At 41.3% G+C, this 24,276-nt stretch overlaps 1 protein-coding gene across 6 annotated transcripts in view; it reads left to right on the forward strand.

Annotated features, from left to right (window-relative positions):
- Nucleotides 1-24,276, forward strand: part of FKBP15 (FKBP prolyl isomerase family member 15) — a 57,907-nt gene that overhangs the window by 28,112 nt on the left and 5,519 nt on the right. For 3 of the 6 annotated variants that reach the window (XM_028493619.2, XM_055087013.1, XM_055087014.1), the window contains 13 exons: nt 2,738-2,845; nt 5,714-5,816; nt 6,306-6,412; nt 7,889-8,003; nt 9,625-9,734; nt 10,043-10,150; nt 10,666-10,760; nt 11,621-11,723; nt 15,126-15,297; nt 17,206-17,342; nt 21,576-21,731; nt 22,483-22,635; nt 23,594-23,752. In XM_028493619.2, the coding sequence (XP_028349420.1) occupies nt 2,738-2,845; nt 5,714-5,816; nt 6,306-6,412; nt 7,889-8,003; nt 9,625-9,734; nt 10,043-10,150; nt 10,666-10,760; nt 11,621-11,723; nt 15,126-15,297; nt 17,206-17,342; nt 21,576-21,731; nt 22,483-22,635; nt 23,594-23,752 (1,626 nt within the window). The remainder of the gene's footprint in view (nt 1-2,737; nt 2,846-5,713; nt 5,817-6,305; nt 6,413-7,888; nt 8,004-9,624; nt 9,735-10,042; nt 10,151-10,665; nt 10,761-11,620; nt 11,724-15,125; nt 15,298-17,205; nt 17,343-21,575; nt 21,732-22,482; nt 22,636-23,593; nt 23,753-24,276) is intronic. The other 3 variants (XM_055087012.1, XM_007109495.3, XM_028493620.2) reach the window with 3 other exon arrangements.

The following is a 24,276-nucleotide window of genomic DNA, read 5'->3' on the forward strand; positions in this document are numbered from 1 at the left end:
AAAATAGAATTACCATATGACCGAGCAATCCCACTACTGGGCATATACCCTGAGAAAACCATAATTCAAAAAGAGTCATGTTCCACAATGTTCATTGCAACTCTATTTACAATAGCCAGGACATGGAAGCAACCTAAGTGTCCGTCAACAGATGAATGGATAAAGAAGATGTGGCACATATATACAATGGAATATTACTCAGCCATAAAAGAAAGGAAACTGAATTATTTGTAATGAGGTGGATGGACCTAGAGTCTGTTATACAGAGTGAAGTAAGTCAGAAAGAGAAAAACAGATACCGTATGCTAATGCATATACATGGAATCTAAAAAAAAATAAAAATGGTACTGATGAACCTAGTTGCAGGGCAGGAATAAAGATGTAGACATAGAGAATGGACTTGAGGACACGGGGTGGGATGGGAAAGCTGGGCAAAGTGAGAGTAGCATTGACATATATACACTACCAAATGTAAAATAATTAGCTAGTGGGAAGCAGAAGCATAGCACAGGGAGATCAGCTCGGTGCTTTGCCATGACCTAGAAGGGTGGGATACGGAGGATGGGAGGGAGGCTCAGGGGATATGGGGACATATGTATGCATATGGCTGATTCACTTTGGTGTACAACAGAAAGTAACACAGTATTGTGAAGCAATTATACTCTAATAAAGATCTATTAAAAAATAAATAACAAAAAAATGGAAATAATTCTCACAGCCCCTCTAAGTGTTCCTATGATATGTTTATAAAGCACTAAGCTCAAAGCCTACATAGAGCTTGTCTTCAGTAATCTCTCGAGATTTTTATGAGGTTTAAATGAAATGATGCCTGTGGAGTTTTTAGTACTGTGTCTGGCATATTGTAAGAGCTCAATTAACCTTAGCTCTGTTATCATAATTACTGCTAATGCTACATATCTTCATACTTTCATTCTCTCAGAGGAAGCCTACACTAATTCACCAGTTAGTTGACTTCTATCAGGTTTCTGGGCCTCTGTGTTTCCCCAGCTGTAACATGGGAAGACTGTTGTAGTAAAATTTGGATTTGAAGACCTTTAGAAGATACACACTGTTTGCTGCTGCTCTGCCTGGTCGGTGAAGGCATCTGAGTTTGCTACATGTGGATGAGATGATAGCTGAAGTGCTTTAAGTTCTAAAGCTCTGTGGCTTTCACCTGCCACATTGGGAAACAGGATAATTGTATGGAGTGAAATTGATTAATTTCTCTCCCACACTAGTTTATTTGCTTATATTCAGTCCAAAGCAGGACTTAGTTAAGCAAATAATTGATCTGATATGTGTAAAAAGTGATCTAAACCCAGAAGGTTAAGCCAGAGAATCAAGAAAATTGAAAAACAGTTTATAATCTCAGATCTTTGAATAGCCACAACAATTGTTCAGTATTAGTTCTTTTGTAGTCTCAAGACACAGCTACTTTTGTCACCTGTTTCTAAGCTTCAGTAACTTTTGGTAGACTAGTGCTCTCCAACTTTTTTTTTCTTTTCTTTTTTTACAGTTTTGATTTTTTAATTGAGGCAAAGTTCACATAATAGAAAATTAACCATCTTCTGGTTCTTTTTACATTTAAGTTTTTATTTTTTGTTTTGAATAGGTAATTACATTCATATGGCACAGTTAGCAAAACAATATAACAAGATATACATTGAGAAGACTCATTCCTACCCCTGCCCCTATGTACCCTATTTTATCTCATCCCCAACCTTGGGTAACTGCTTTTATTAGTTTCTTATGTATTCAATGTTTCTTTATGCAGATACAAGCAAATAGGAATGTATATTTTATTTTCCCCCCTTCACAAAAAAATAGCATATTATATATATTATCTACCTTGCTTTTTATAATAACAGTATCTTTCCATGTTAGTATATAGAAAGCGTCCTCATTTTTTTTAATCTTTAGATCACAAGATTCCATTGTGTGAATGTTGGTTTATATAACTAGTCCTCTTTTGATAGACCCAACTTTTTTTGATTATGTGTCTCCATTAGTTAAGAAAAAAAATGATACACCCTCTCAGTATATGTCTGTTTACAAATTATATACATAAAGTATTCTCCATCCCTGTAAACAAGTTTAATATCTGATGTTTACTGTAGCTTAAAAATAATTTTAAAATAGAGGTTATGGTCATTTCTTTTTACACTCATTAGATCATCTTGTGCACCCTTAGGAGTATACACTCTGCTCTGAAGGCTGCACTTTGAACAAGTTAATGCATACAGAGGCGTCTAGCTCAGGGACTAGTATGTCATCAGTGCCAAGTCAGTGTTAAATGAACCTGAATTTAGAACACAGAGCTCCTGTTTTCTTTTTGCCCTAAATCTCTTCTGAATATTTATCTGCTGAGTTGCCCTTGGGCTTTTGAGAGGTTTCTATTATCTAAAATGCCTCCCTCCCTTAATCTATACTTTAGTTTTTTATCTGTAAAATGAGAATACTTATGCCTGGTAGGGAGACTTGATTCCAGTGAAGGAATACAGATGAAATCACTTTGTCCGTTCCAACATATAGGGAATTATTTTTCCTACTGTTATTAATTGTGACCCATGTATGCGTCTAGGCAAGAAATCTTTCTCATTTTCTAGAAGATAGTTTCAAATAGATAAGGCAGGGGGGACTTATTGAAAGATTTGATACAAGAGCCAAAAGACATAGAGTTGACTGAAGGTAATGAACCTTGATTACAGTGATTTTTGTGACTTTCCTCTCTTTTTAGAATCCTGATACAGTCAAGGCCAAGTTGATCTCTCGGATGGCTAAAATGGGCCAGCCCATGCTGCCCATTCTTCCACCACAGCTGGATTCCAATGATTCAGAAATTGAAGTATGTCTCACTGGCTGTCTTAGAATGAATAGTGCAGATGTTGCTGTCTTCTGTTCTTTTAAGTGAAATTATTGCTTTTTCTGCCTCTAACCTAGAATCATTATTTAGAGAGCTTATATTCAAAATGATACAGGTTGGTATTGGTGCATGTGTTTCTGCTATAATTATCACTTCCCCTGAGAAATGGAAGCAATTCTGTATATCTGCCACAAGAACTGGGCAGTTTTAAGTAGTTAATTTTTTCTACTAGAATCTCTGTTGTCAGCAAACATCAGCCTTTAGGCAGCATGATGCCCGACCCATAAAAGAATGAATTCATATTTGTTGATTGAATGTTTAGATTCTCTTGGGAAATGTTGATTTTTCCACTGATGTAATTTAATATGAAGATCACACTGTTGTAGGAATTGCCTGGCAATCCAGTGGTTAGAACTCAGCACTGTCACTGCCAAGGGCACGGGTTCAATCGCTGGTTGGGGAACTAAGATCCCACAAGCCATGAGGTGCAGCCAAAAAAACCCACTGTTGTATCTTTTGACTTTGTATGTGGCATGATTTTTTTTTAATTAATTTTTTTTTTACTGCATTGGGTCTTAGTTGCGGCGTGCAGGATCTCTCATTGCAGCGCACAGGCTTCCCTCTAGTTGTGGCGCAGGTTCCAGAGCGCGTAGGCTCAGTAGTTGGAGTGCACGGGCTCAGCAGTTGGGGTGCACGGGCTCAGTTGCCCCGTGGCATGTGGGATCTTAGTTCCCCGACCAGGGATCAAACCCATGTCCCCTGCATTGGAAGGCGGATTCTTAACCACTGGACCACCAGGGAAGTCCCCTGTGGCATGATTTTTTTTGAAGTTCAAAAATTTTATTGCAATCAGCTCTATCAATTTTTCCCTTTGTTTTTTGCTTTTGACATTATGCTTAGAAAGCCTTCCCACTTTCAGATACTGTAAACATCACGTCTTTTAAAAATATTTATTATTATATGTTTAGATCTATTATTTCATATTTAATCCATCTGGAATTTGGTGAATGGTGAGAAGTAACTTAATTCCAACTAAGTTCTTTTCCCATTGGTTAGTTCATTATTGAATAAAATAATTCTTTCTCAACTGAATTGAAACACTTAACAGTGATTAATTTTTAGGATTCTTTTTTTTTTTTTAAAGAAGATGTTGGGAGTAGGAGTTTATTAATTTATTGATTTATTTTTGCTGTGTTGGGTCTTTGTTTCTGTGCGAGGGCTTTCTCTATTTGTGGCAAGCGGGGGCCACTCTTCATCGCGGTGCGTGGGCCTCTCACTATCACGGCCTCTCTTGTTGCGGAGCACAGGCTCCAGACACGCAAGCTCAGTAGTTGTGGCTCACAGGCCTAGTTGCTCCGAGGCATGTGGGATCCTCCCAGACCAGGGCTCGAACCCGTGTCCCCTGCATTAGCAGGCAGATTCTCAACCACTGCGCCACCATGGAAGCCCCCAATAATAATGCCTGTTTATTGAGCATTTTTTTTTTACTAAATGCCAGGTTATGTTACAGGAATTTATGCTGCAATACGACATTCAATCCATACAACAATCACTTAACAGTGATTAATTTTTAGGATTCTTTTATATTGATGTAAAACAAAGCAAGCGTGATGCTTTTGAGGAAAAAAATTTTCAAAATAGGCCTTTTTTTTTTTTTCACAATTTTGTTTTATTTCTTCATGGAAAAGCTCTGTGTAGATTTAACATTTTAAAGGAAGATAGGATTTCTCGGACCTGTTATAGGATTGATTTTTATCTGGTTTCTGGAAATGAAATTTGGATAAGATAATATTCTTATTAAAATGTTTAGGTGCTAATTATTCATTGTAGAGTAATGTAAATCAAAAAGAAGAAACATATTTAACAAAAAGGACATTCTTTATATGTTGTTTCATAATCTGATTTTTTAACTTAATGTTATATCATGAACATTTATGTTAATATCAGTAATATAAAAAAAGTAAATAAATAAAACAAAGCTTTATCACCTTTAAAGATAACGCAGTGCTCTGTTACATTGATTTATCATGATTCCTTTTACTCTGTTGTTAGACATTTAGGTTGATTTATGTAATGATGTAAAACTGGGATGCTTTTCCAGAAATGCATAATACATTTCTGAGAATATTGGGAAATAGGAAGTTCTGAAGTAAAAGAATGTCAAAGAGATTTCAGCCCTTGAACTGTAGCATAGCAGATCACAGTCACTGTATATTGTGCCTCAAGTTTTTCTTTTCCTTGAATGAATCAGGAAGATTGTTTGTATGTTAACTTTGTTTAGAATTATAGTAGGGACCAACATTGCTTTGCTTTTATGAAGAGAAGGAATGAGGGGAAAGCACTCTAAAACTATATTGTCAAAAACAGCATCGTAATGAGGCACAGTGAATCCTACTCTATCTGATTTTCTGTGAGTATCTTGAGGTCTGTGTATATTATTTGGCAGAAGAGAAAGCCTGCATTATTCCCTGGGTTTCCTTACAAGAGGCCCTAATTCTGTGGAAACAGACTAGGTCAGTCTTAAGGTAGCTAGCTGCTGGTTTGCAAAATGATACATTATGGGGAGCAGTCACTCTAGCTGCTTCAGACAAAATAACATCCACAGCTTATACTGGAAATTAACTATGATTATTTGATATAATTTACAGGGAGAAGGGATCCTACTCCAGTATATAATAGGGTGCTTTCTTCCCATAGCCCACACCTTAAACTCTTGCCTTTCTACTTGCCTTTCCTTCCTCTTCTTTGCCTAAAAGCACTGGTTGTAAGCAGGTTTAGGGTGGACAGTCACCCTCAGTCTTCAATTAAGGACCCATAGACACAGTAACCAAAATGCTCATGCTGTTGCAGGACGTGAATGCTCTTCGAGGAGCTGGGCAGCCTATGGTGACTCCGTCCATCCAGCCCTCTCTTCATCCAGCCCATCCAGTGCTACCACAGATGACCTCACAAGGTAAGGAACCTCTCTGAGGCTCTGTGGCCTTGAATTGGGTCGGTACCAAAGTTGTCATCATTGTTCCTTAAAATGTTAGGCTGCATTGTTTTAGTATTGAGAACTGAACTAGAGTATAACACTAGTTTGTCAGTTTGTCCCTGGGTAGGGCATTTTCAGACCTGGAGATGTATTTGGTTTGCTTGCTGTGTCTTCTGCTGTGTTGCATTGTCAGTTTTGGAAATTGGCACTCAGCTAATGAGCCATCTCCCTGTGTGTAATTCTGCACTTTGTGTCAGCTGATGGCGTCATAGGTCTGAGTCACGTGCACCTGAGCATGCCCAATTTCCTTCCACTAGCCCATTGCTGAGACTTCAGTAGAGCTGATTTTAGGAGACTAGGTGAGAGAAGTGGTCAAGTCTGAAGGGTGGTGGTGTGAAAGGTGATAGTCCAGACATGTACCAAGAAGCAAGGGATGGATAACAGTGAAAACTTCTTGCTTTATCTTAGCACCTCAGCCATCTGTTTCTGGGCTCCAAACACCGTCTGCTGCCTTGATGCAAGTTGCATCTCATGATTCCCACTCAGCTGTATCTGGAAACGCCCAGTCCTTTCAGGTAACAACATTTTTAAACCATATCAGTTATAAGCTATAATTGATTATGGTTCTAGTCAGTCTCTTTTCTTCTTCTTGCACGATTTGTACTGTACCAGTTCCTCACAGAGTTGATAATTTTTCTCCTTCCTGAACCCCTACTTTCTCATGTGTAAACAAGGAAAGGATTACCTACCTTATAGGTGGTTGTAAAGATTTCGTGCAAGAACAAGCAAAGCACCTGGCACAAGGCCTGGCACATAGTAAAAGCCCAAGCAATGTTTGTTTGTTTTCCTTTTCACACATGTCTAATTGAGGGCTATAGATTCAAGTCTTCTGTGTTCTCTTCTGTCAAACAGCTGATAGGCCAAGATTCTGCACTCCACTCAGCAGAACGGTTGTGGTGGAGGGTCAATGGATGGAGGCTGTATGAAAATTCAGCTGAACTCTTTGTCTAGTTATCCTCCAAAAGTGAGCTCTTAAAAGTAGGTTTTTTTCTGTTTTCACAGAAGGCAGTGGCAACAGCCTGTCTGCCTCTACTGACTGTTTGCCCGGACAGTGGACTCTTTCTTTTGCCCTGACACATTTGATGGTTAAGACTTAACTCCCCATGGTAACAGACCCTCACTTCCTTGGTGATTCTTGATGGAGGGATCAGAGTGATGGTGGCCAAGCTATGCCCTATTAGGAAGGGGTGTATCAGAATTGAGAAAAGTCCTACCTGGCCCTCTCCCCACTCCTGAATGGACCTAATGGAGAGTTATATCCTATAGACTAAGATTGTTTTTTAGTAATGGATGGGTGATTATACCAATCCCTGGAAATGAACTGGATTTCCTTAATTCAAGGAAGAATAACCATCATCACTAAAATGATAGCTGCTGTTTATTGAGCATTTATTGTCTTCCAGGCACTTACCAGCTGTTAGGAACTTTACCTATATATCGCTTCATTTAATCCACACAACAACACTAAGAAATGGTATTATTATTTTCATTTTATAGTTGAGGTGGCTGAGGCTCAGAGGAAAATGAGAGCTCTTGGTCATACAGATAAGCATCAGGATCTAGAAGGGGAGAGGCATCCTTTGGAAACTGGTGGCTTTAGTTTGGAATCGCAGTGAACACCTCTTCTTTTACCTTAATGAAACCAAGCATCGTTTGCTTAGTTTTAAATTTTTTTAGACCATCAATAGGCCCAATGGCTGGGGGATGAATTCCTACTTAATTAAATCATCACAAGAGGACTGGGGAGTGACCTGAGACACACTTCCCTCACTCTCCAGGTATGACTTTAGTGACCAGGCATCACTGGATTACATACATGACTCTCCTGCTGCAATTATTACCCAATACCAAACCCTGGTCTCATACATCTCCAGCTTCAATAAGTTTGAGTCTCCTTCCAGTTTTTCTGCTTTATTCCATCCAAGACAAATTAAGCAGAAAAGAGAGATATGACTGTTTTATAAGCCATCTGTAACTTGGCATTTTCTCAGCCCTATACAGGTATGCAAGCCTACGCTTATCCTCAAGCACCAGCTGTTGCTTCCCAGCTGCAGCCCGTTCGGCCCTTGTACCCTGCACCACTCTCTCAGTCTCCTCATTTTCAAGGTAGGAGTTTCTCATCTTCTGCTCTTGCTGTGCTTTCCTCCCTCCCATCCCTTTTTCATTTTGACTCCAGTAGATCTCTACCCTTTTTTTCTTTTCTTTTTTTTAAACAAGTTAGTTGAGGTATGACTTACATACCATGCAATTCACTCGTTTTAAGTGTACAATTCAATGGGTTTTTTTAGGATGTTTACAGAGTTGTGCAACTATCACCATAATCCAGCTTTAGAACGTTTACATCATTCCCACAAAAACCCTCATGGCCACTTTCTGTGTTTTGTTTCTTGCATTTTCTCCTGCCAGCTCTTTTTAATTCCTCTCTCAGAGTTGCTCTGTAGAGTTCATAGCTAACAGTAAAAGAGTAAAACATTGGAGGAAATTGGGAGAAAACATGATGACTGTTCAGTATCTCAGACGAAAGCTATTTTGTTAAAATTTTAAAGTTGTGAAAAGAATATACTTTTATAAAAAGGTCAGACAACACAAAAAGGTGTGAAGTTACTGTTTTCCATCATTAAACCCCCCTGACCTTAGGAAACAGTCACTTGGGTAACTTTTCAGATATCTTGTGTACATGTGCAAGTGTGGTTGCTTAGTGTAAAAAACAAAGCAAAATAAAATGCACGCAGCTGGGATGGTATCCTGCCTTCTTGTTCTGCAGCTTGTCTTTTGTACAGTAATCACTTTGGGTATTAGGACAGTGGTAGGAAGAAGCAAGTATATCCCACAATGAAATTTATGGTCCTGGAGTGGTAAGGGTTTCCTGGGTGCATCCTTTGTCTGGAAGCCCTGCTTTGTCTGGAAGCCCTGCCCTTCTCCATCTGGGAAACCACTGAATCTGTCATCTCCTCCGTGAAGCCTTCCTGTTACCATCCCTCTCTCCTCTCCTTCCAGAGACATAACTGTATACATGTGTCCACCAAAGAGTTAATCTTGCTTTTCTCTGTGCTTCTTTTTTTTTTTTTTTTTTTTTTCCTTACGCGGGCCTCTCACTGCTGTGGCCTCTCCCATTGCGGAGCGCAGGCTCAGCAGCCATGGCTCACGGGCCCAGCCTCCCCGCGGCATGTGGGATCCTCCCAGACCGGTGCACGAACCCGTGTCCCCTGCATCGGCAGGCGGACTCTCAACCATTGCGCCACCAGGGAAGCCCTCTCTGTGCTTCTTTTGTACCTTGTAACCTCGTACATGGTTCATTCTTTGCACTTACAACACTCTGTTATAATGATCTGTTTACACGTGAGTCTCCTCACCAGACTGACCTTGCCAAGGGCAGGAACCGTGTTTCATTCCTTGCTGTATCCTTGGTACCTGGTCCAATACCTGGCATGCAGTTGGGTGAATGGAGAAGCAATCTGAGTTGCTAGTGCACTACTTGTGCCCTTGAACCAGACTGTATCACTTGATGCATTTTGCAGGAGGATAGCTAGTTATTGTTAGCTTTGGAGCCATTTTGCCTTTAACCCCTCTCCATCTTCTCCTGACAATGTAAATCACCTACAGCATTTTCCAGTGTTTGGAAATGTTCATTTCTTTCTTTCCTCTGCTGATAGAGCTGTTGGCTTTTCCTCATACAGTATCCTCTGCTACAGTTTCATAAGTTTCTTTTTGGCTTATGTCTGTCCAGGATCAGGTGACATGGCTTCATTTCTCATGACTGAAGCCCGGCAACATAACACTGAAATTCGAATGGCAGTCAGCAAAGTGGCTGATAAAATGGATCATCTCATGACTAAGGTGACTGAGTCATCTCATGACTAAGGGGCTGTGTTGAAAGTGGGGGTATAAAGAGGGGATACAAACAGGGAGCAACCAGGGCTATAGGTAAACTCTTCCTGGTTTCCTGTATTCATAGTAGTTAGTAGTTATTTCCCTAGAAGGGTCGTTTTATTTGGGGATCCAGTTAGCAGAAGAAAACTCCTACTTACATTGGAGATTGTCTCAGAAACTTATTAACCCCCTCAAAAAAGTTGTCAGACCTTGGGTAAATTGTATTTCTCCTTTTAAAAATTTCATGAAAAGTCTTTCTGACACTCCTTTTGTAGGTTGAAGAGTTACAGAAACGTAGCACTGGCAATTCCCTGCTCCTTCCTAGCATGTCGGTGACAATGGAAACAAGCATGATTATGAGCAACATCCAACGAATTATTCAGGTGAGAGTCATCAAGAACAGAGCACTCTAATATGTATAAAATAGATAACTAATAAAAAAAAAAGTATATCATTAAAAAAAGAACAGAGCACTCAACCTGGAGGTCTTTCCCCTGCTCTCTCTGGAGATGTACTACTGTTTGAAACCTCTACTCCAGGAATAAGAGCATGTGATAAATGCTACACGGAGTTGGGAAATTCTGGAAAATCCCTTATGGCTTAATTACTCCAAGTGACTTATCACTCTGTTATCAGAAGGAAACATTTCTTTTTTGACCATATTCCAAAGTTTCTGCTTCATTTTATAGCCATTTATACATTTAGTCTATTGGATGTAGTGATTTGTATCCATCAGGTAGAATTTGATACATTGTTTTAAGTATTATATTTATGTGGACATAAGTTCTAGATTTTTCTCAGATACGTAACAGTATCACCTGTCAGTTCAAGTTGATTCCCTTTTATCTGGTGCTTTTCTCTTAAAAACTTAAGTTAAACATCATATATTTCGAATTAGGAAAATGAAAGATTGAAGCAAGAGATCCTTGAAAAGAGCAGTCGGATAGAAGAACAGAATGACAAGATTAGTGAACTAATTGAACGAAATCAGAGGTAATGACAGGTATGGGGCACTGGCTAGGATGGACAAAAAAGGGTTTAGTTTGTAAATGCCCAAGTTAAATAAGCATGTTTGTTTACAGAAGTTTATGTGTATTTCTGCTCTTTTCTGTTTCCTGCTTGTCATGTGAATTACTGCTTGTTGACTGAACGGGATTTCAGGAGAAAGGGCTCAGGGGGCTGTGATGTAATGCACACCTGGGTTAGAATCCTGGCTCTGCTCCTCATTTGTTGTGTGGCTTTGGGTGTTTTATTTATTCCCACCGGCTCTAGTTTCCTCATCTGTAAAAGCAGTGTTAGTGCCTAGAAAATGCCTGATGTCAACTCTTCTCTCTTCTGTGTGGGCTCTTATTTTATCAACCAGAACTTCACTGATTTCCATATAAAATCCAAGCATTGTATAATTTTTCTAGATCCTTCTGAAAATTTTTTTTGTGGGGAGGGGTCAGGGGAACATGTTACAGCAGCATTTTACTTTAAAATATCATCCTCCCATATTTCTCTTCTCCAGTGTCTCTTGTCTCCCACATGGAAGGGGGAAGGGGAGTGACTTTTTTTTCTTCCCTCCTTGCAGCCTTCATACTCCTGTCTCTTTCCTCTCTTATTTCCCCTCACCACACATGTTCAAATTCCTCTCCTCTTCATTCTGCAAATTCAAAGCAATTCACCCCGGTCCAGGTTCCTGCCTCCAAACTTGATTACTGCAGATCTTCGGAAAACAAAATGCTTTCAGATTGTTCCTGATGAAGGTATAGAGCAATGCTCTGATGACCGAATGTATTGATACATTGGGTTATACCTGGTATGCATTGAGTGCTGGATAAATGTTTCCTTTTTCCCTGATTATTTCACAGGTATGTTGAGCAGAGTAACCTGATGATGGAGAAGAGGAACAACTCACTTCAAACTGCCACCGAAAACACACAGGCAAGAGTTTTGCATGCTGAGCAAGAGAAGGTAAAGTAACTGGGGAGAGAAAAGCCCAAGTCAGGATGTGTAGAGCCAAGGAGTGTCCTCTGTACATCCTTACCAGTTTGCTTTTTAGCAGAATTTTTGCCATCATTGAGAAGAGAACTAGAAATCTTCCAACAGATTTTTAATATATCCAACATCCAGATTTCTGTTGTATAAGTGCGTTACAATAAGTTGACTCAAAAACAATCACTGATGTTAGTAATCTGGTTAAGGTGAGTTTATTAGAAACTAATCCTATTCTGCTGAAAAAATCAACAGACGATTTCTGTTATGCCACATAACAAATATTTATTGTGAAGTTTGAGATTGTTTAGTTTGCTCCTTCATCTTTGTCTGCCAAAGCATTTTAAAGTTTTGCTGTTTGACTTCAGTCAGTTCAGAATTAGGTATTTTGACGTGTTTCTGAAGTAGCTATAAGGAAGGAAGACTGTTGTGGGTCTTGAGTTGAGATGACTGCTTTGGAAGCCCCACTCCTCCTGTCTTTGCTCCAGTGACACTGTTTTTCTGAAATGAGTTCCTTCGTGTTTGGGCTCCCCCTCATCAGCTGGGACATCGCAACCCTTTCATCTGCTATTTTCTCAGATTTAAGAAGTGTTTTATATTTTGTATTTGAATTTTTTTGAAAGCATGAAAATTGAATGGAATGCACTTTATAACTTGAAATAAGAGCTTTTGAGTGATTTTACACTCTGCTTGTTCTTTGGTGAGAGTGACCATCCACCCCACTGCCTCTCATCTGGAATTCATCCCCTCCAGTGATCTTAGCTGCTGCAAGGCCCTGTGCAAGTGGTCTTCCCTCTGATATCAGTGAACTCTGGAGCCACGATAGACGCAAAGCCCTCTGAGCGTTGTGTTAGTTCAGTTTCTGTTAGGCCAGTTGAGGCAGGACAGTGAGTAAAACTTTGATTCTACTTGTGGCAGGTGAAAACTCCTCTCCTGCCTGGAAGTCCAAACTGTCATTGTCCTCTGAGTTTAACAGATGAAAACCTAAGGCTGCTGAACAGCAAAAATAAGTATCTTAGAGCTCACTCTAAAGGTTGCATGTTTCTAAAATATTTATTCTGACACTTATTAAAACAGTAAGGAAGATTTTATTCAAGACTATTGCAATAGATGGGAGTTCGCTGGTGGCTTAGTGGTTAGGATTCTGGACTTTCACTGCTGTGGTCCGGGTTCAATCCCTGGTTGGGGAACTGAGATCCTGCAAGCCACACGGTGTGGCCCAAAAAATAAATAAAATAAAAAGACTGTTGCAATAGGGAAGAAATGTTGAGCTCAACTCCAAATACAGTTAAGGGCAAGAGGGCAAGTGGGGAATTTACAGCCAAGGAGCAGAGTGGGGGGGGGGTCAGTGGATGGAAAATTACCAAGAGGAGACATCCTGGGTAGGGGGATTCTTGCTAACGACAGGCCAAGGACTTAGACAGCAAAGGTTGGGATGGAGAACTTTGATCAGATATCAAGGGTAGAGATTCACTCTAAACTGACTTAGCAGGGATTCTTGCTAAAACTGGGCTGGTCCGGCCAAAGGCAGGAGGGGAGAACAAGGTCATGGACTTAGAGGAGCCTAACTTGAAGTGTGGTCAAGGAGAGAGCCTTTGCCAGTGTACACTCAGATACTCATTCATAGCTTATTTCTTTTTATTTTGTATAGAATTTGTTTTATTTCCCCCACCTTTAAGAAAGCCAAAATATCAGATTTTAAATGTAAGCTAGAAAACTGATTAAGGCTTTGGAATAAATGTTTAAAACTGAGGTAGGCACAGTGAATACCCTAAGAAGGGACAAGTGATAATAAGAAAGTAGACAGCAGTAAGAATGCATGTAAAATATAGTGGTATAGGAGGAGTAATGGTAGTAGCAGTGTAATAGTATAGGAGAGATGGTCCAACCCCGTAAATACACTGCTGCCCAAAAATCAAAACCAGCGGAGCAGTCACTCACTGCCTTTCCTGTCATCTGATTTCTCCTATTTTTTACAGGCGCACATGAATTCAGGTGAAATGAATGTAGTATTTGTCATTTGTTTACCATTCCTTTTCATTGACCATCCTTTTAATTATCATTTTCATCATCGCCCTTTATAAACAATGTCTGTAGACAGTTTTCCAGGGTAGTCATTTTGACTTCATCGGATGTTACTTGAGAATATTTAGCTCCTGTTTGGCCAGTACAGAGCACCATTTAAAATGCACTGAAGGGGCTTCCCTGGTTGTGCAGTGGTTGAGTCCACCTGGCGATGCGGGGGATGCGGGTTCGTGCCCCGGTCCGGGAGGATCCCACATGCCGCGGAGCGGCTAGGCCCGTGAGCCATGGCCGCTGAGCCTGCGCGTCCGGAGCCTGTGCTCCGCGGCGGGAGGGGCCGCGGCAGCTAGAGGCCCGCGTACCGCAAAAAAAAAAAAATATTTTTTTAAAATAATAAATAAAATGCATTGAAGGGCTTCCCTGGTGGCGCAGTGGTTGCGCGTCCGCCTGCCGATGCAGGGGAACCGGGTTCGCGCCCCGGTCTGGGAGGATCCTGCATGCCGTGGAGCGGCTGGGCCCGTGAGCCGTGGCCACTGAGCCTGCGCGTCCGGAGCCTGTGCTCCGCAACAGGAGAGGCCGCGGCGGAGGGAGGCCCGCGTACCACAAAAAAAAAAAAAAAGCATTGAAAAAAAATAATAAAATGCATTGAGCAGTCAAAGAAGTTGGAGTGTTCCCTTCTTTTATTACCACTGTTCTTCAAAGAACCCCCAAAGCAGTTACTCTCACGTGACCGATCTTTATAGTACTACTGTGGGTTGGCCAAAGAGTTCGTTCCCAAGTGAACTCTTTGGCCAACCCAATATTAGTACAGTAGTGCTAGGGAGAAGTTGTAGCCTGAGAAGTGGATTGCTATCAAAGGCATTCAATTTAAAATTTAAAATACCCTTTTCTTGTTAAAAAAAAATGCTTGTTCATTATAGGAAACTTAGAAAATGGCAGGAACACCATTTCTCATGTATCAGATTGGTGAGATTTAACAATAAGTGGTGACTGTATACCAAGCCACTGAGTATTTTTTCATAACACTATTCTTAATAGTTGCATACAGGATAGATATATCAATTTGCTTAAGCTCACTTTTAAAATTATTTTGTGTTTCCATTGTTTGGCAACTATAAACAATGCTGCATCAGTCATCCTTGTAGCAAAATTTTTGTGTTCTTGCATAGTATTTCCTAAGGACAAAGTTTTGCAAGGGCATTCCTGAGTCGGAGACCTTGCACATTTGAGGGCTTGATTTGGGCTTAATTCAGGTTGAAGGTGGCCTTAGCTATCTTCCTACCAGTTCAGCCAGCACAGAGTATGTGAGGTTGGGCCATCACCATCTTTAAAGTGACATCGTACTTTGTTACTGTTCAGGCCAGGGTGACGGAAGAGTTAGCAGTAGCCACTGCACAGGTCTCTCATCTACACCTGAAAATGACCGCCCACCAAAAGAAAGAAACGGAGCTGCAGGTACAGCTGACAGAAAGCATGGAGGAGATGGACCTCCTTAGGGGCCAACTCGCCAAACTGCAGGCAGAGCTCTCAGGTATGCCCTTGCTGGAGGGGGCTGGGATTTTGACAATGTAAACTTAAAGAATTACACTGTTTCCTTCCTCCCAGTCCATTTGGCATAATGCTAATGAAGTTTGTGAAGGACAGAGCCAAAGGTTAAGGTGAACCGGTATAAACCTATTACATGATTGTTTGGCATAAAGGACAACAAAAGAACTGACTATCCATTTATAGTGGATCAGTGGCCACAGTTCTGCTTTGTTTGGGCGAGTGTTGAGTATCCTTGGTACTTAGGATTGGCCTCATAGGCCTTGAAGAGTTAATCTAACTTGTGACTAACTATTCTAACTGAAGGGTTCCTCTAACTTGTGACTCAGTAGAAGCTTAAGAAGCAGGTGCTTCCTGTTGCAGTTGCCTTTCCTAGAGCATGGATTGCAGTCCTTCAGCCTGGCACTCAAGGCCCCTCCACCTTGGCTTATTTCCTGTTTGTTGCCCAATTCAACGTAGCTCTGGACATACTAGCCAGCCTGCTGCTTCAACACATCCTGTATTTCTTGCCGTGCTTTTTATCCATGCTATTCTCTGGACTTGGTATGCCCACCATCGCCAAGATTTGCCTCCAGTTCTCTCCAAAAACTGCCTCTTTCAGAAACTTTCCCTTTTTTTTTTCTAGAATATTTGATCTCCTTTAAAATCCTTCATCTCCGAGTGCATTATTACGCCCATTATCAGAGATAGCCTTTGATCAGCACTACTTGTATGTGTTTTCCCTTCTAGAATGCAAGCCTCTGAAGGGCAAGGATGGTGTCTTGCTCATCTTTGTAAAGTCCTTCCCTTAGTATTAGTTTAGTGCCTGGCACAATGGTGCTGCTCAAGACATGGTGACTTGAAAAGCAGATTTGTGAAGACTGGTGTGTTGATTCATCCACCACTTTGTATAAAGAAGGACATGTGGAAGGCACAGATGGGACCAGTGGGTGGGGTGTGGCTGGAATAGCAGCAGAGTTAGGAAAAAGCAAAATTAACTTGCCCAAAAAGAAAGCTAAAAAACACTGATGTCAGTTGGTGAAGTGATACCTTGAAGATAAATCCCTTCCTTTTTAGAGCATCACTTGGGCGCACTTGAGGGAAAATCTTAGATTTGAATGTCGTACAGATATCCTCTTTTCTGTTTTTGTGGTGCTCTGTGACAGTTACCTTAAGGGCACCATAAGGATCTCAAAAGTTTTCCAACAAAATTAATTTTGATGCATTACATTTTTATTTTTTTATTATTATTTTTTATTGATGTATAGTTGATTACAATGTTGTGTTAATTACTACTGTACATCAAAGTGATTCAGTTATACATTCTTTTTTTTTAATATTCTTTTCCATTTTGGTTCATCATAGGATATTGAATGTAGTTCTCTGTATTATACAGTAGGACCTTGTTGTTTGATGCATTACAGTTTTAAGAAATATTCCAAATAGCTTTATTTGAGAAGGAATGTTTTGAAAGCAGACTCTCGGTAGAATGTCCCAGCTACCAAGAGAGTTGAGAATATCTTACCCAGGCAGTGAGAAAGGGCCTAGACCACTACTAAACAAAGATCTCAATGTGTTGCGTCCAGTGTGTTGAGATGATGACTGAAATGGAATTGTGGGAGTGGTAATATTCCAAAGGTGGTCTCTGACCGCTTGGAACATTTCTCTTCCATTTTGTTTGTGTCGAAGGTGACATGTAGGTGTAGAGATAAATATGGATGGATGGGGGAGTCAGTTTATGGCTCGATAAACCTGCTGTTGGTCAGTGAGGTGATGCTGGAAGAAGTGAGTGAAAGAGGCTCATGTGGTAGGGTTGGGAGATGATGGAATGCAGCTTTGAAGGCGGTGCTGGGATGCCATACAGCCCACTGCAGCACTGGTTCTGCAGCCAAGTCTCTGTGCTGTCATATCCCAGAGCTCCAAGAAACCTCTGAGCAAGCACAGTCCAAATTCAAGAGTGAAAAGCAAAGCCGGAGACAACTGGAACTCAGGGTGACGTCTCTGGAGGAGGAGCTGACTGACCTTCGAGCTGAGAAGGAGTCTCTGGAAAAGGTAAGTTCTACATCTGAAGTTTCTCTATTGGGCCCAAGTGGCCAGGGTTAGCTGTTTAATAAACATTTTTATTTTCCTTTTAAAAATTACAGTTGCATATGCTCATTGTAACAAATACAAATAATACAGAAAAGTATAAAATAAAAAATAAAATTTGGGCTTCGTTGGTGGCGCAGTGGTTGAGAGTCCGCCTGCCGATGCAGGGGACATGGGTTCGTGCCCCGGTCTGGGAAGATCCCACATGCCGCAGAGCGGCTAGGCCTGTGAGCCATGGCCGCTGAGCCTGCGCGTCCGGAGCCTGTGCTCCGCAACGGGAGAGGCCACGACAGTGAGAGGCCCGCGTACCGCAAAAAAAAAAAATAATAATAATAAAATAAAATAAAATTTATCTTTTCCCCCTCTCATACACTAGAGGCAACAACTATAAAAGATGTATGATTATTCTTCCAGATTGTTTTCTTTGTATATAGTATATACATACACATACATATATACATGTATGTATAAAATAAATGTACTTACATATATGTATGCTGATGACATTTTTAAAAATAATGAGATCGTATTTATTTATTATTTATTTTTATTAATTAATTTATTTTTTATTTTTGGCTGCGTTGGGTCTTTGTTGCTGTGCGCAGGCTTTCTCTAGTTATGGCAAGTGGGGGCTACTCCTCATTGTGGTGCGTGGGCTTCTCATTGTGGTGGCTTCTCTTGTTGTGGAGCATGGGCTCTAGACATGTGGGCTCGGTAGTTGTGGCTTGCGGGCTCTAGAGCGCAGGCTCAGTAGTTGTGGGGCACGGACTTAGTTGCTCCACAGCATGTGGGCTCAGTAGTTGTGGTGCACGGACTTAGTTGCTCCGTGGCATGTGGGATCTTCCCGGACCAGGGCTTGAACCCGTGTCCCCTGCACTGGCAGGGGGATTCTTAACCACTGCACCACCAGGGAGGCCCCTGGGATCATATTTAATACTTAAAAAAAAATTGTATTGTGGCCATTATACTAATGAGAACTTTCTCATTTTTTTTTTTGCAGTGTTGATTATTTTTATTTTTATTTATTTATTTATTTAAATTGGGGTATAGTTGCTTTACAGTGGTGTGTTAGTTTCTGCTGTACAGGAAGTGAATCAGCTGTATGTGTACATATACCCTCTCCCTCCTGGACCTCCCACCACCCACCCCCATCCCACCCATCTAGTTCACCACAGAGCACCAAGCTGAGCTCCCTGTGCTATACAGCAGGTTCCCACTAGCTATCCACTTTACACGTGGTAGTGTATATATGTCAGTCCCAATCTCCCACCACCCCGCTCCGCCTTGTGTCCACACGGCCGTTCTCTACATCTGCATCTCTATTCCTGCCCTGAAAACAGGTTCATCTGTACCATTTTTCTAGATTCCACATATATGCGTTAATATACGGTATTTGTTTTTCTCTTTCTGACTTACTTCACTCTGTATGACAGTCTCTGGGTCCATCCACGTATCTGCAAATGACCCAATATCATTCCTTTTTATGGCTGATATATATTCCATTGTATATATGTACCACATCTTCTTTATCCATTCATCTGTCAATGGACGTTTAGGTTGCTTCCACGTCCTAGCTATTGTAAATAGTGCTGCTGTGAACATTGGGGTGCATGTGTCTTTTTATTTTATTTTTTTTTTTGCTGTATGCGGGCCTCTCACTGCTGTGACCTCTCCCGCTGCGGAGCACAGGCTCCGGACGCGCAGGCTCAGCAGCCATGGCTCACGGGCCCAGCCGCTTCGCGGCATGTGGGATCTTCCCGGACCGGGGCACGAAGCCGTGTCCACTGCATCGGCAGGCGGACTCTCAACCACTGCACCACCAGGGAAGCCCCATGTGTCTTTTTTGAATTATCGTTTTCTCAGGGTATATGCCCAGTAGTGAGATTGCTGGGTCGTATGGTAGTGCTATTTTTAGTTTTCTAAAGAACCTCCATACTGTTTTCCATAGTGGCTATATCAATTTACATTCCCACCAACAGTGCAAGAAGGTTCCTTTTCTGAACACCCTCTCCAGCATGTATTGTTTGTAGATTTTTTGATGATGGCCATTATGACCAGTGTGAGATGATACCTCATTGTAGTTTTGATCTGCATTTCTCTAATTATTAGTGATGTTAAGCATCTTTTCATGTGCCTCTTGGCCATCTGTATGTCTTCTTTGGAGAATGTCTGTTTAGGTCTTCTGCCCATTTTTTGATTGGCTTGTTTGTTTTTTTGATATTGAGCTGCATGAGCTGTTTGTATATTTTGGAGATTAATCCCTTGTCAATTGCTTTGTTTGCAAATATTTTCTCCCATTCTGAGTGTTGTCTTTTCATCTTGTTTATGGTTTTCTTTGCTGTGCGAAAGCTTTTAAGTTTAATCAGGTCCCATTTGTTTATTTTTGTTTCAATTTCCATTACTCTAGGAGTTGGGTCAAAAAAGATCTGTGATTTATGTCAAAGAATGTTCTTCTTATGTTTTCCTCTAAGAGTTTTATAGTGTCCGGTCTTACATTTAGGTCTTTAATTCTCATTCTTTATAACTACTACATAGTAGTCTACTGTGAGGCTGTACCATAGTTTATTTAACTATTCACCTGTTGATGGATATTTATGTTTCTCTTTTTTCACTATTTCAAGCATTGCTGTTGTGGACATCTTTGTACTGTATAACTATTTTTGCAAATTCGTTTGAGCATTTCCATAAAATGGATTGCTCGAATTAGAATTGCTGCATTAGGAGGGAGACGCAAGAGGGAAGAGATACGGGAACATATGTATATGTATAACTGATTCACTTTGTTATAAAGCAGAAACTAACACACCATTGTAAAGCAATTATACTCCAATAAAGATGTTAAAAAAAAAAAAGAACTGCTGCATCAGAGAAGAATGCCTAACATCTAAATTTTTGAAGTAAATATTGCCAGATTATGCTTGAAGAGTTTGTTAGCTTACATTTCCAGCACTGTGTGAACAAGCCCATTTCTCCATACTTTTTCCAACTCTGCACGTATCAATTTTTCTAATCTTTATAGTCTGATAGGTGAAATACACTGTCTTGTCTTAATATGTGTTTTTGTTAGTATTAAAGCTTTCGTATATTTAATGCCTAATCGTATTTCTTCTATGAATTCTTTTTACTGTCCTTTGCTATTTTATCTATTGTAATATTAGTTTGATTTAGAAACACTATTAAAGGTGCTAATCCTTTGTCAGTCATAGATGTTACAAATATTTTTCTAGTTTGCTGTTTTTTTTTGTTTTTTTTTTTTGCGGTACACGGACGTCTCACTGTTGTGGCCTCTCCCGTTGCGGAGCACAGGCTCCGGACGCACAGGCTCAGCGGCCATGGCTCACGGGCCCAGCCACTCTGTGGCATGTGGGATCTTCCCAGACCAGGGCACGAACCCGTGTCCCCTGCATCGGCAGGCGGACTCCCAACGACTGTGCCGCCAGGGAATCCCTAGTTTGCTGTTTTTTAACTTTATTTAATAGTATCTTTTGATGTTTTATAAATTTAATATCAGGGTAATACTAGCCCCACTGAATGGATTGGGAACAGTTCTGTCTTTTTCTATGCTCTGAAACAGTTTAAATGTGAAAAGAACAACCTCTTTCTGAGGTTTTAATAAAACTCTTAGTAAAGTCCTTTTGGCCTATTGCCTTTTTAGGGGATAAATCTTGGTCTATATTTTCAGTTTCTTCTATGATTTTATCAGGTTTTTTAAAAAACATTTTTTTCTGATTTTGGGGGCTGTTTCAGTTTTTCATTGTTCTAGATACTACTGCAGTGACCATCCTTGTAGCACATTATCTTTATGAACATGATCTACTGCTTCCTTAAATTATAATTTGTGTAAATTCTGGGTGTGTGTGCGTATTTTGAAGGTCCTTTCACAGGATTGTGATTTTCCTACCAGTAGATTGTGAAAGTATCTACTTCCCTCTACCCTCACCACTGTTAAGATATCCCCCATCTCTTCATAGAATGGTAGATAAAGCTCTTCTTGTTTTCCTTCTTCTTGTCACAATTTTTTTCTGCCAGTAGCCAAGAATGTTAAATATATAGGGGAAATTAAATTGAAAAAATAAATTGTTTCCAGAAACGAAGTAAGGACCCAGTGACGTTAATAACTACCACCACCAACCATCACCATCTCCATTTATCCTCTGTCAGACAACTAGAGCTGATGATGGTTCTCTTGTTCCTAAGAACCTCTCAGAAAGGAAAAAGAAGTCAGCTCAAGAGCGCTCTCAGGCTGAGGAGGAGATAGATGAAATTCGTAAATCACACCAGGAGGAATTGGACAAACTTCGACAGCTCTTGAAAAAGGCTCGGGTGTCCACGGACCAAGCAGCTGCAGAGCAGGTAATGGGAAGCTGAAGCACTTTGGAAATAAAAGGAAGGCATGAAGGACTCAGAAAAGTTTCTAGTTTCTTCTTTATCCTTTAGGATGAGATTTCTCATAGTTGATGGGCTAACTTTGGACAAAGGTGGAAGAAGAGCCAGGAATCGAATGGAGAATCTTCTTCCTTTTTTAAAGCTTAGTGAGAATTTTACTATAAGTAAAACATGAAGGAAAAAATTCTTTATAAAAACATTCCAAACATAAGGCCAAAGTCCTCACCCACCAGACACCATCCTTCACTCACATTATCATCCTTGAAAAGAAGGGACTTATTTAGGTAATTAGGCAGGGAAACCAGGGGTAGTGGCAGTACACAGCTGGACCTCTAGTTCATTTGACAGCAGCCTTTCTTTTTGTAAGTTCCTAAATTCATGTTTGTATGTTCTTTAATTAGAGTGAATTGGTGCCCTCAATTTGATCACCTATGGGAATTTGGACAAAAATAAGTTTCTTCTGAACCCATAAAGTTTAAGGGCCCAGATCCTGAAAAGTATGATCATACTAGGGCCCTGCCTTCCTGGGACCTGTCTAGACAGTCACACCTTTACCTGGTTGGAGTACCTTTTAGAGTCCTAGCAACCAAGGTCTTCCAAACAGTTGTTTCCTTGCTAAATCTGGGCTCTTAGCTTACTCTTTTTGCCTTGTTGAAGACGGGCTTTCTTAGATGTGACTAGACCTCCCCAGCATACGGGGATTACTTTCTCTTGGCAGCTGTCTCTAGTACAGGCTGAGCTGCAGACCCAGTGGGAAGCCAAGTGTGAACATCTGTTGGCCTCTGCCAAGAACGAACACCTGCAGCAGTACCAGGAGGCGTGTGCACAGAGAGATGCCAGGCAGCAGAAGCTGCTCCATCTTGAGGAGAAGGTGGGTGTTTTCCCTGGGCTTAGACAGCCCCGTTAATTTGAGGCAAACAGGCTGTTCAAGTCTTGCAGATCCTTTTGTACCTGAAAGATGTTAATAGCTTGAAAACAGAATCATACTTGCTCAGCTCTCCAGTTCATCAGTAATCTTTCACATACTCATTTGGGATGACAGGTCAGTGACCTAGAAAAAGAAAAAGCAGCATTCATGATCTGGACCATGTTTTCCATTATAATCTGATCCTTCATTTATTAAGCAAATATTTATTGAGTGCCAGTTGGGTTCCAGACGCTGTTAGGGAAAGGGCTTACAAAGAACTCTCCTCAAGAATCTCACAGTCAAGGAAGGGAGACCAAGGAACAGAGATAAGCATTAAATGCTGTGAGACCCAGAAGAGGAAGTGCCTAGGGGAGCAGAGCCAAGAAGGACAAGGAGCTTCGGTGAGGTGGGGAAGGCTGGGGAAGGCGGCAGAGGCTCTGGGCAGAGGCCCTGAGGTGGACTGGAGCACAGGTGTGGTGGGGTCATCTGGCATAAAAATGAGAGAGAGAGAGAGAGGGGTGGCTTAGTGCCCAAGTCCTCATACCTGGAGGTCAGTTTCTTAAAGTACCCAGTTGAAAATCTGACTCAGAGATGAGGAAGGCAATCTTGTAGGTGAATAGGTTGCTTCTAACGTCCACTGTTCATGTGTCTGTGTGAATAGGGTTATCAAACCCTGCCCCCCCCGCCCCACCTTTTTATTTTATTCTTGACCTGATGAGGAACAAGGCAAGTGACCTTGTTGGTAAAGAGGAGATGAAGTTGTGAGTTGAGATTGAGTGATGAAGAAATGGTGTGCCCTGAGTCAGCAGGCCTGGGCAGGGGCGGAGGGTGTGGATGTCAGCAGACCGAAGTGAGATTGACACTTGAAGCTTAGGATGGTTCTCCTCCTCCTGGGTTTCCTGACCTTCACCTGGAAGTCCAGGTTCCAAGGCCACAGCCACAGTCTGTTTTGCAGTGTTTAGCCCTCCAGGCCCAAGTCGCAGCCCTGACAGAGCAAAATGCACAGCACATCAAGGACCTGGAGAGCAAGTCCCAGATGTCTGGGGTTGAAGCTGCAGCTGCTGCTGACCCCTCAGAGAAGGTGAGCTGGTGATTTCGGTGAAGTGAGCCATGTCATGTCAGGGGGTGGAATGTGCACATCAGGCGTTCAGAAAGAACTTTTGTCAGTTTGTTGTGTTATGAGCTTTTTCCTAACTTTATCGATCTCCCACTTATCTGACTTAAGTCACAGTTAACCCACTGGAACCTATCTCTTTGGTGGCAACCCCCAAAGGGCCTTATCCTGAGGTTTTGACAGATAAGGGAAATGTTTCTAAATCACCGGAGAGGAGTGGGAAGTGTGCCCAGCATCTTGTAGCCACTAATCCTCGTAGCCCCTGACAGCTCTAGTGGTGGCCACGGTGGGAGGAAAGCATCAGTGAATGGTCTTTGAGCAATCTTGGGCACACAGGCCACAGATTACCCACCCTTCACAGCCCTCCTCTCAAGTGCTGCTCATTATTTAACATTGTCCCCTCGGGCTTCCCTGGTGGCGCAGTGGTTGGGAGTCCGCCTGCCGATGCGGGGGACGCGGGTTCGTGCCCCGGTCCGGGAAGATCCCACATG

Source organism: Physeter macrocephalus, chromosome 9, assembly GCF_002837175.3.
Source record: "Physeter macrocephalus isolate SW-GA chromosome 9, ASM283717v5, whole genome shotgun sequence".
In the NCBI taxonomy this organism is placed as follows: Eukaryota; Metazoa; Chordata; class Mammalia; order Artiodactyla; family Physeteridae; genus Physeter; species Physeter macrocephalus.